This window comes from Ursus americanus, chromosome 17, assembly GCF_024610735.1.
Source record: "Ursus americanus isolate L20-20 chromosome 17, mUrsAme1.1.p, whole genome shotgun sequence".
NCBI lineage: Eukaryota > Metazoa > Chordata > Mammalia > Carnivora > Ursidae > Ursus > Ursus americanus.
In genome coordinates, this window is record NC_142143.1 from 5,997,467 (window position 1) to 6,008,939 (window position 11,473).

General features: G+C 56.7%; 1 protein-coding gene across 1 annotated transcript; it reads left to right on the forward strand.

Annotated features, from left to right (window-relative positions):
• The first annotated feature begins 753 nt into the window (after positions 1-753).
• MCAT (malonyl-CoA-acyl carrier protein transacylase) lies at positions 754-9,153 on the forward strand. The gene is made up of 4 exons (XM_045779886.2): positions 754-1,258; positions 2,640-2,727; positions 5,269-5,486; positions 8,527-9,153. The coding sequence occupies exons 1-4, from the start codon at positions 839-841 to the stop codon at positions 8,938-8,940; spliced, it is 1,140 nt and encodes a 379-aa protein (XP_045635842.1). The 5' UTR covers positions 754-838; the 3' UTR covers positions 8,941-9,153.
• The last annotated feature ends 2,320 nt before the right edge of the window (positions 9,154-11,473 follow it).

Consider the following 11,473-nt stretch of genomic DNA (forward strand, 5'->3'; position numbering starts at 1 on the left):
CTGGATGTTCTGCGAGTTAGGGCTTCGCTCATTTGATTCTTAGGACAAACTCACTGAAGTAGATTTAATGATGTAATTCCACCTAGATTTTTCTCATTATGAGGAGTGGGGGGGGGGTGTCTGTACCCCGGCCCCGTAGAAGAGGCTGGCAGGAAATGAGAGAGGAGCCGAGGGCAAGGGGAGGTGAGGTCAGAGTTAGACTCTCCCTGACCCTGCCTCACCCCACTGTGAGAAGCCTGTAACCCCCATCTCTGATCCCCTGTCTCTAACCACCTGTCACTCAAGTCTGAGCCTTTGACCAAGGACGGAGGGTAACAGCACCTAGCCATCATAGCGTCGTTGTGAAGAATTATAGAAGCTCATGTCTGAAAAGTATCCAGGGCTTTCTTTGTTCAATGGGGCAGAGACGAGTCGGTGCTTCTGTGTGTGCCTGTTCGGTTTACAGGAAAGATTGTGAAAGACGCTGCTGAGAAGTCAAACAGGAGAAACAACGTGGAAGCGTCTCAACCTCCTTCCCAGGCGAGGTAGAAAGAGTAAGTATGACATTGCGTTCGCCGCACAGTCAGGAACTATTTCTGCGAGAAGACTGCGTGCGGTGCACTTTTTACTCGCTCCTGCGCGGGTTTCCCGGAGCGCCTGGGTCCCTGCAGGCCCCCAGCGCGCAGCCGCGCGGACTCTTGGAGCCGGGGCGGAACTTGTACGCGCGGAACCTTTCTTTCCGCCCCCGGGTGCCGCGGCCCGCCCGGCGGGAAATGCGTCAGGGACCGCGCCGTGCCGCGCCGCCGCCGCCGCCCAGCCCCGGTCGCCCCGGTAACGTGCGCCGGGCAGTGGCCTCACCATGAACGTGCGGGTGGCCCGGGCCGCGTGGGCCCGGGGGTGCGTCGCGGGCTGCCGCCGCGGCGCCTCGGACTTGCCGCTGCCGCCGCCGCGCGCCGTGGACGTGGCGGAGCTGCTGCGAGACGCCACAGCCGCGGAGGAAGTTCCGCGGGAGGCGGCGGCGCGGCGTCCGCCGGGCCAGTGCTCCGTGCTGCTCTTCCCGGGCCAGGGCAGCCAGGTGGTGGGCATGGGCCGGGGGCTGCTCCGCTACCCGCGCGTCCGCGAGCTCTACGCCGCCGCCCGCAGCGTGCTGGGCTACGACCTGCTGGAGCTGAGCCTGCACGGGCCGCAGGAGGCCCTGGACCGCACCGCGCACTGCCAGCCCGCCGTCTTCGTGGCTTCGCTGGCCGCCGTGGAGAAGCTGCATCACCTGCAGCCCGCGGTGAGGCCCGACGCCCCGCGGCCCGCCGGGGAGGATGGGCTGTGCCCGGGTTCCCCCGCGCCAGGCCCGAGCGCTCCACGTCTGACGCGCTGGGCAGAGTCTTACCGAGTTCCTCCTGCTCTAGGCGCTGGGGACACGGTTCTAGGGAAGCCTGCATGTTCGGGGGGCGGGGCGTGAAGAAGAATAAATACACTGTGTCGATGCCATAGTATGTTAAATACGGTGTTATAGAACGGAAAACAGCAGGGGAAGGGGTTGCGGAGTCAGGGCTGGACTGCGATTTTATTTTATTTTTAAAAGGTTATTATTTTTACTCTTCTCTACACCCAACATGGGGCTCAAACTCAAGACCCCCAGATCAAGAGTCGCATGTTCCACCTACTGAGCCTGGGCTGCGATTTTTAAATTTTTATTTATTTTGTGTGTGTTTCTTTTTACTTTTTTTAAATTTAAATTCAATTAACTAACATGTAGCGTATTATTAGTTTACTAGGTAGAGTTCAGTGATTCTTCGGTTGTATATAACACCTGGTGCTCATTCCAGCAGGTGCCCTCCTTAATGCCCGTCTAGGATTTTAAGTGATCCTTAGCCATGTGTTAGTTACTAAATGATTTTAAAAGGATTGAACTTCGACCTTAAATGAGGGGTCATTAAGAAGACGATGTGTGAGAATATCACTTCGCTTGAAGGTGTGGATTGATTGCTGTTAACATTTGATAATGTCAAACAGTAAATGTGAAGCTACTGCTTTGAACCCTGTACTCCAGTCTCACCGCAACCTCGTGAGGTAAATACAGTTACTTTGCGGATGAGGCGAGGAGACTCAGACACTTAGCGGGAGTTAGTGAAGGGGTCCTGTTGAGTGGAGGTCGGAGCACTCATGGTGCCCTTACCCAGGTCTGTGCTGAAGCACTTTAGAGACATTATCTTGGTGTCATCTCAGGAGCCCTGTGAGGTAGGTCCTGCCCTTTCCCCATCCCACAGATGGGACGAATGAGGCTCAGAGAAGTTAGGGAACTCTCCCAAGCTAAGAAGCAAATCCAGCCCTCTGTGACTCGGAGTCATGCTCTTCTCTGCGTAGCTCCCTGGGCCTGAGAGGCATCTCAGGGCAGAGGCAGGAGAATCCAGAGCCCTGGGTTGGAGTCACAGCGCTACCACAGAGCCAGCCCGCAGGCTTTAACTTGCCAGGAAAGTTCCTCGTCAGTAAAAGGGCTGGTTCAGGGCTTGTCAGGGCCACTGTGTGTCCTCTTCAAGCCAGAGCACCAGGCCAGTGGCTCTGGTTGTTTGAGCCTCTGGACACCCGGCCAGCTCTCAGGTGCAGAGCCCCTGACCGAACCCCTCCTGAGACCTTGGCCTCATGTCCCGCGTCTGTCACCACAGGTTATTGAGAACTGTGTTGCTGCTGCCGGATTCAGTGTGGGAGAATTTGCAGCCCTAGTGTTTGCTGGAGCCATGGAATTTTCTGAAGGTACACAGGAAGGGGTTTGGTTTTGTGCCGGGGTGTTCTCTTGCTGGGCTCACTGGGGACCAAGGACACGGCCCAAAGTCGTTCTGGAGCCACTCGGGTGCTAAAGAAGGGAGCACATGGATGAGAATGACATTGGAACCCGATGACCAGACTTAACCTTGATTCCCCTTTAAGTCTGAAAGGGGTTCATTAGGGATTGTCTTTCTTTTTGTAAGCTCCTGAACTCTGCTTGCTTGACCGTCCCCCGAGCTGTCCTGGGTGCTCTCAGTCCACGCCCACACCACCAGTGCCTGTCACGTGATAGATGGCCAACAGATAGTCGTGGAATGAAAAAGAGTAAATGAATGTTTGGTCTTGATCATATCGGTTTCACTTAAGATTTTTGCTCACGGTGAAACCAGTTAAACTGTTTTGCTTATAGCTAAATATGGGCAAAGGGTGTGAACAGACCTTTCTCTAACAAAGATATATAGAAATGGCCGATGGGCACGTGAAAAGATGTTCAACGTCACTCATCATTAGTGTAAATCAAAACCACACTGAGATACCGCCCTATATCTACCAGGATAGCTTCAACTAAAAAATATATATATAATAAAATAATAAAAATTTAAAAATTAAAAAAAATAATAATAAGTGTTGGCAAGAATGTGAACAAATAGGACGCTGGGACAGGGCTGGTGAGAACGTAAAATGGTGCAGCCGCTGTGGAAACCAGTTTGACTTCTTCAAGACATTATGCATAGAATTACTGGAGGGCCCGATGGTTCTGCCTGTCGGTATACACCTACGAGATGAAAACATCCACACAGAAAAATCTGTGCACGGACGTTCATAACAGCACGATTCAAAATTGCCCAAAGATGGAAACAATCCAGATGTCCCTCATCAGGTGAGTGGATAAAGAAATTGGGCTCTCTCCATGCCATGGAATCTTCTGCAGCCGTAACAGGGGAATTAAGTGTGGATATGTGGGTCCTACAACATGGACAAGCCTCGGAAGCACGGTCAGTGGAAGAAGTGGTCCCTTTTATGTGAAATGTCCAGAATAGGCAAATGCACGGAGATGAGAGACCGGGATTATGGGGGTGGAGGGCAGAGGAAAGGAGAAATGGGGGGCGATGACTTGGCGGGTATGGGGTATTTTATGGAGGGATGGAAAGTTCTGAAACTAGAGCAAGCTGGTAGTCACACAACATTATGAGAAAAACAAATACCACAGAACTACAAACTTGAAACTGGTTACATTTGATGTGACTTTTACTCGAGTGTTTTAAAAAACAGCTTTACAGCGTGGACGATAGAAAATGTTACATATTCACGTCTCCTAATAAAACTTTTATACACACATAGTTTTCTGTGCACATAATTCGCAGAGTCATAGCCTGTGTCTACCTTGTGCTTTTGCACCTGACGTTTTGCATAGTGCTTTGACGCCTGCATGGGAGGACTTCCACGTGCCCTCTCCACCTCCCCGTGGATTCTTCACTACTTCCTACCTCAGGCTCTTACTGTATTTTCCACAGTCTGCTCCCTACCTATGTAAGGGGTCAACAGTCCAGTACAAATGTATGGAGGTGCTGAGGGAAGGAAGATGTGTTAGGAAGGGTGCAGAGTGTGCTCTTCGGACCTTCTCTGTGGTCCCAAGAAAGCCTGAACTGGTCCCTTAACCTCTCCTTGGCTCCGTCATCCCCTCCCCCAGGGAGCAGACCCAGGACCGGGATGACGGGTGTCCAGTCATCACCGGCCGTTCTTACATCGGGTCTTTGGAGCCGCCTGCCCTGGACACAGCCCTGCCCTCTCACCTGGCGCTTGAGCCGCCCCGAACCGGGAGCTCTGCATTTCCCGTCGTTTGCCTTACCCGCTTCTCCAGCTGCAAGCAAGGGCAGTAAAGCTGGATTTATGAGAATCCTGTGTTATTGAAACTCTGACTCCCAGTTTTCACAACCAGACAGATTAGATAGTAGTATCCTCATTTTACTAACTGAAAATTTGACCCGAAAGATCATGACTCGCCCCAAACAGTATACAGAGCTCAGAGTCTGCTCCCTGCACCAGGGTTTCTCACAGCAGCACTGTTGACATTTTGGGCCAGACAATACCTTGTTTTAGGTGGGGCTGTGCACTGTAGGGTGTGGAACAGCAAGCCTGTGGAACATCTGCCCACGGGATGTCAGTAGCATGCACGCATACGCCCCCCCCCCACTCCGCGGTTGTGACAATCACAAAGTGTCCCCAGACCCGGCCCCGAGGCTAAATCACCCCTGGTTGAGAATCACCATCCTACAGCAAGCCAGCTTTCAGGCTGGGAGCTCCGTGGTTTCATTTGCATAGTTGCAAGGACAGCACCCACCTCTCTCCTGCCCGTGCTGCCCTCTCTGTGTAATAGTTAGAGGAACTGTGGCCTTGGGGACTGTTGATAGAAACCAGCATCAGTGTCTCCAGCACGCTGTGTGGCTCTGGTGCTTTGTCTCTCAGCTCTGGGCTTCCCCCTCTTCATCACGAGCCCTGATTTTTCCAAATGCGCTTCTCTCTGGATAGGTTTGTATGCGGTGAAAGTCCGAGCCGAGGCCATGCAGGAAGCCTCGGAAGCTGTCCCCAGCGGCATGTTGTCTGTCCTTGGCCAGCCTCAGTCCAAGTTCGCCTTCGCCTGTTTGGAAGCCCGGGAGCACTGCAAGACTTTGGGCATAGAGAACCCCGTGTGTGAGGTGGCCAACTACCTCTTTCCTGATTGCAGGGTGATCTCAGGACATCTGGAGGTTGGTGCTGATGGGAACAGCCTTTCTAGACCCCAGTCCGGTACAGAAGGTTGGAATTGTCCCACCCACACTAGGGAGCCCACGGTGGTGTGATGGGCGCTCTGCCAAGCCATGGTCTTTGGGAAGTACTTGAGGGCAAGCGGGGGCAGGGTGACAGGGTTGGGGGGGGGTGGCGTGAGCACTGCAGCGGAAGGCAAGAGGCCGGGATGCTGTCGCCACTCCACCATGCATAGACAAGGACCTTGAGCAAATCACCTAGCCTCCAGGAAGGTAAAGGGGTTGGACCCGATGATCACCAGGGCCTTCCTGTAGTAAATTCTGGGGTTCTCACAAGCTTTGATCTGGTTGCTTCCTTAGCGAGCGAGAAGCCATTCCTGCTGGGTTACTCTGCCCCGTTGGGCCTTTTAGGATTGTTTTTGCCCCAAGTTCATTTTCTTTCCTTCTGTCCTTCCTTCCATTCACAGCTTCCCTAGACGTTTCTCAAGCAGCTCCCCTATAACTGAGGAGCGTACGTGGACTGATAAGCTGGGAACGGGTGACCGCGGGTTTGGGGCACAGTGAGGGTCAGGCTGGCTGCCAGAAGGCCTGAGGAGGGACACCAGGAGCGGTGCACGGAGGGTACGTTTGCCGGGAAGAGGGCATCCCCAGCAGGGAGGCAGCGAGTCGCTGATGGCAAAGGGCAGCTTGGCACCGAGGGCTGGCGCCGGGATGCTGAGTGGCTCCACGCCAGATCCCGCACAAGGGGCTGCAGCTGCAGGGCCAGCGTCTACACGACCGTGTCCTGTAGGCCTTGCAGCCAGCCTGTGTTCCCCAGAAGGCAGTCCTATGAATGTTTTGCACACGAGGAAGCTGAGGCAGAGCGAGAGGCCAGTGCTTAGAGATGGTGGAGGCAGAACGGAGCCCCAGTCTGTCTCATTCTGGAACCTTCTTCCTCCGCTCGACTGCGTTCAGTCTGCCATCCCCATGAGGCCTTGCCGGTATGCCAGGTGTCTGTGTGAATCTCCTCGGAACCAGCGAGAGTCTGTCTTGTGACTGTCCTGGCAGGACGGGAAGATGGATGACAGCGGCACCATGTTGATCGTGGGGCTGCTTGCTCGTTCCCCTTAACAGCCTTGGAATGGCCCAGAAGTGGGCGGGGAGGGGCCCCAAACCAGGGCTGGCATCTCCTTGTGCAGCTCCCAGACAGCTGGGTACACGGGATGACGACTTCTCGGATTCCCAGCGTTAGACTTTTGGTGCCAAAGCAAAGAGCTCAGGTGAGGGCAGGGGCTTCCTTGAGCAGGAGAGTCCCTTTGCAACCACTGATGTGACAAAAACCCCTTGGCCTCTGCCTCCTGGGCCCTGAGGCTGTGGCCTGGACTCCTGTGGCCCCAGCCTGGGATGTGAGCTGGATAAATCCAGAGGCCTTCCGGGGAAAGCACTTGGAGATGCTGAAATGATATCGGAAGTGCCACCGAATAGCCATCCACGCGGATGCCCCTGGCCAGACAGGCCAGGCACGGTGGGAAGGGTCCAAAGCCTTGTGTTCAGAGGGGCTCCTGGGTGCCCTTCAGCGAGATGGGGCTGGAGGGAGGGTGGCGGTGATGGGAAGCGTCAGGACAGGCTGGACCCAGCTGCAGTGGCAGGCAGCCCGGCCCCTCAGTGCTTCCCACAGCTCGGGGTCCCACCTCCATCACAGTTTGGCTCGCTGTGCTGAGCTCCGCTCCACTTGGCTCTTGCTGGGGCTCAGGCCGCTGCGGCAGCCTGTGTGGGACGCGGACAGACTCCCAGCGCAGGACAGAGAGACATGGTGAGGCGCCGGCTGCGCTGGCCTCCTGCTCGGAGGGCCCACAGAGACAGGTCAACGGTGCTGTCCGACCCAAAATACGAATCCTTCCTACCCTTTCGGGGGCACAAATAGCCATCCCGTTATGCAGTTTTTCCAGTGTATGTGGATGGGCTCGGCATACGAGACAGTTGCTAACGGTCACATAGCACTCGTGCGCCGAGCAGAGTTCTTGACAACCTGTGAGATAGCCGGTGTTGGCCCCCTTTTATAGATGCGGAAACTGAGGCACGGAGAGGTAAGGCAAAATCAGCCAAGGTCAGGCAGCTGCTGGGACCCCGGCTCCACTTCAGTCTTCCAGGGAACAGCTGGCCCAGCCTCTGCGCAGCTCGGATGGTGGCAGGGCCAGAGACGGGCCAGAGAGACCGGCGACAGACAGTTGAGCACACAGGAAGCCAGCCCTTCGGCAGAGCCCAAGGGAGGGCCGTCAGGGTGGCAGGTCCCGGGCTGTGTCCTCAGGGCCTGGGGTCTCTTAAGAATATCTACTGTTTTTTAAATATTCGCAAATTATGTTGCTTGCAAACAGTTCCAAGATTGGGCCTGGTAGCCTGGGAGGCCCCCTATGAGCTGAGACGCTCTTCAGGGGAAGGCTTTTGGCTTCAGGGAGACAGAGCTCTTTTCTTCTCTAGAGAAAGCTCAGATGACGGGGTTCTGATAGAGAGAAATGAGGCTTGGAGCCTCCGGAATTTGTATCTTGAGGGTGATGGAGTAATAAGAAAACAGGCTTGTTAAACGTTGTGAAGGTAGCCGGCTTATAATTGACACCTGACGCTCGACGGTCGCTCTCCTGTCATCAGACCCTTTCACACCTCCCGCCCGATCGCTCCCAGCAGCCCTGGGAAGCAGCTGAAACTGTGCTCAGTTCCTGGATGACAAAGTTGAGAGACTAATGTGCCCGGGGCCCCCAGGCTAGTGAATGAGGCGCGGGGTGGGCCACGCTTCCCTGCCTCGATCTCCTTCAGCCCCACTGTGTCGCCTGCCCGGGCGGGCTGTGGGAATGGTCACAGCCCCCGCGGACGACTTCCTGGCCGCCGCATGCGCGACTGCCTTGTACCGGGACAAAGGCGAAGGGAGCCTCTCCTGCGGCTGTCCGCAGCATGAAGCGTGCGGAGGTGCCCACAGCTCTTCTGTTCGGAGGACCGGTGCCCGTGGTGGCCGCCTGCCGAGTGTTTCTTCCCCAAGATAGCCTGGGCTAAAGCTTCCTTTTCCTTCCAGGCGCTGCAGTTCCTCCAGAAGAATGCCTCCAGGTATCACTTCAGACGTACCAGGAGGCTGCCCGTTAGCGGTGGCTTCCATACGCGCCTCATGGAGCCAGCCCTGGAGCCCCTGGCCCACGTCCTCAAGTCGGTCAATGTCAAGAAGCCTCTGGTTTCCGTCCACTCCAACGTCGACGGACACAGATACGCGCATCCGAAACACATCCCCAAAGCGCTGGTGCAGCAGGTGGTCTCCCCGGTGAAGTGGGAGCAGACGATGCACGCCATCTACGAGAGGAGGAGGGGCACGGAGTTCCCCAAAACTTTTGAAGTGGGCCCCGGGAGGCAGCTGGGAAGCATCCTGAAGAGCTGTAACCTGCAGGCCTGGAAGTCCTACAGGCACGTGGACGTGCTGGAGGATGACGGGACCTAGACTGTCCGTCCCCCCACCCAGCGGAGTCTCCTGGAGCCCCGGGGGGGCGGGGGCGCGCCTTAGGAGGGAGGAGGGGACCCAGAAGGGGCTGCAGCGGGCCTGGGCCTGCCTCGCCTGTCTCTAGGCTTCCTCCTCGCAGTGATCGGACGGCATCGTTGTTTGCAGAGTGCTTCGAAGGCCACATAAAAAGCACTAAAAGTGAGCATTTCTTTACCTGCCAAGGTCCGTTTCTCCCGAGGCCTGTTCCGAGGCTGGGGGAAAGCCGCAGCCGGGCCGGAAGTCTTGCTGAGGCCTCCTGCTCTGCAAGGCAGACCTCCCACCTCTGGGCTCTGGTGGCGCCTCTGTAAAATGGGCCGGCAGGTGCGTTCTAGGGGCCGGGAAGGTTTGGCCTGCGGCCTGTCACGCCGCACCCCATCACCACGTGGGGGCTGTGGGTGTATCGTCATGGCCGCCAGGCAGGCCGGTGCCGGAGGGGCCCCTCCACTGCCCTGCGAGCCGTGCACACCCACAGCCGGAATCTTAGCCCTTTTGTCACTGAAAGCAAAGGGCTTGAAGACTCAATTGGCCACAGCAGCCATTCTGTCCACCCCACACTACGTAGTTGGGAGATTTGGTCCTGCATCTGTTTATCTACCCAACAGATAGTACTGAGTGCCTGCTGTATGCCTGTGAGGGAGTGGCCTCTACCCTGGTGGGGAACAGGGTCCTTAGCCAGGCGGGAAGGGTTTGGGGAGGCTGGCTGAGGGCCGTTTCCTCCCCACCCCCAGGCATCCCTGCAGACAGTGATCGCCAAGTGTCTACTCTGTGCCCGTGACCTCCTGTGGCACAGGCCACCCCCCTAGCGCTTCACTGCCGGCTCCACACGGGGAGCCAGAGTCATTCTAAGTTTCTCAGTGGCTTTTTCATTCATCAGTGCTAGTGGAAAACGCATCCAGGTATGAGATCTCTGCATTTGTCTGTAAATGTCTGTGTAGATACCTGTCAAATCCCGCGTAGGGTTTTCATTTTTAATTCTGCAGCGTTTCTCAGCAGGGGCCCCGTCGGCCTTTAAGCAGAACTGGCCCTCGTTGTGTGGGACTGTTGCTCACGGTGCGGGCCGCTGTCCTGGCTCCCGGCCGCTCCGTGCCAGTTACCCTTCCAGACGTCGTGACCCCCAGACGTGTGTCCGCAGGCCTGGCTGAGAGCCCCTGCGAGTAGGGCCGTGGAACCCCATCTTCCCCATGGCCTGAGTTTTGAGAGTTCTCTGGAGTTCAGTGAAGAGTGAATGATTCTCTAAAACCCCATTTTAGAAATTTTCCAACATTCACAAAGAACCTTGCTGCCAGTAGTAGTAGTAGTAGCATTTGGGGGAGGCAGCAAACTATGGAGCAATAGTACAAAGCTCCTGAAGAGGGAGGGGGCCCGAGAGGCTTGCCCGGAACATGTTATTATTTCTAAAGCGTGCGGAGTGCGTCCAAACCCTCTTGTCCAGGCGCTGTGGTAGCCGGCGGCCCCGAGGGACTCTGCAGTCCAGGCTCGTGTTCTCTGGCCGTGCTGCGCTTCCACTCCGCTCTGAGGAGCGCAGTCCCACGCAAGGGAGCTGGAGAAGCGGCGGAGGGGAGTGTTCCCACGTGGCAGGCCGTCCTGCTTCTCTGGGCACAGCCCTTTTCCTCAGGGTCCAGCCAGACTCCAAGCCACGGGATGGAGAAGGAACAGCAACCAAAGGGCATAGGGTGCTGCCTTAAGGAAGGTTCCAGAAAGCTGGCAATGTCTCTGCCTACACTGCAAGGGCTGCCCAGTAGGGGGAACCCAAAGGCGCGGGCAGGCAGTGCTCACCTCCACTGTGGGAGCCCTCACGCTCCCCCTGCTCCTGCAGGCTTGGAGTCTGGTTGAGGGAGGGAGGGGAGTTCTGGGGGGAGCCCAGGGTCTGGGCTGAGGGCCTGAGGGGCTGTGGGGGATCCTACATCCTGCTCCTTGGCAGGATCAGGGCTGTGTCTGCCTCCTTGAGGAAAATACCCCGAGCCATCGTTGGCCCCACCGTGCTGGCCGCCCCGAGGTAGGAACCACACCTGCTGCCAGTCTGCGTCGCCCGCCCGTGGAGACCCTGGGCCTGTTGCTCTTTCCGCAGCTCGCCTCCCTCCGTCCGCCTGGGATTGGGTGCTGCTTCCCTGCCTGGCAGTAACAGATTTCCCTGGGCACCTTCTTTCTGGAAGAGTGAGATCTTGCCTCTGAAACAGCAAAGGTGTTGGGGCCCCTCACGCCCCCGCAGCCTTGTCACCTGTGGGAAGGGGCTCCACTGTTTCCAGCGGCCTCCACCCCAGGCCCCCAGCGCCCCGGGCCCGCTGCAGAGCTGCCACAGGAGATGGGGGCCTTGTGTGGTGATTCTTCAGGGACCATGAGGCTGTGGGTGACCATGTCACCCTTCCTAGTAGGGATGGGCCTCCAGTTCATCCTTTTTGGGGTTGGACAGTGATTTCTGCTATCGCCATTGCTAAGCATCTGTTTGCAACTTGTGGAAGTTGCCACATGGATCAGCCCGACTGGGTCTGACTGT

What these genes read in the sequence shown, in the direction of transcription:
- MCAT (XM_045779886.2), top strand. Translation starts at nt 839, where the DNA reads ATGAACGTGCGGGTGGCCCGGGCCGCGTGGGCCCGGGGGTGCGTCGCG. An exon ending in AGCCATGGAATTTTCTGAAG is followed by an intron (nt 2,728 to 5,268) that starts GTACACAGGAAG and finishes CTCTCTGGATAG; the next exon opens with GTTTGTATGCGGTGAAAGTC. An exon ending in TGATCTCAGGACATCTGGAG is followed by an intron (nt 5,487 to 8,526) that starts GTTGGTGCTGAT and finishes TTTTCCTTCCAG; the next exon opens with GCGCTGCAGTTCCTCCAGAA.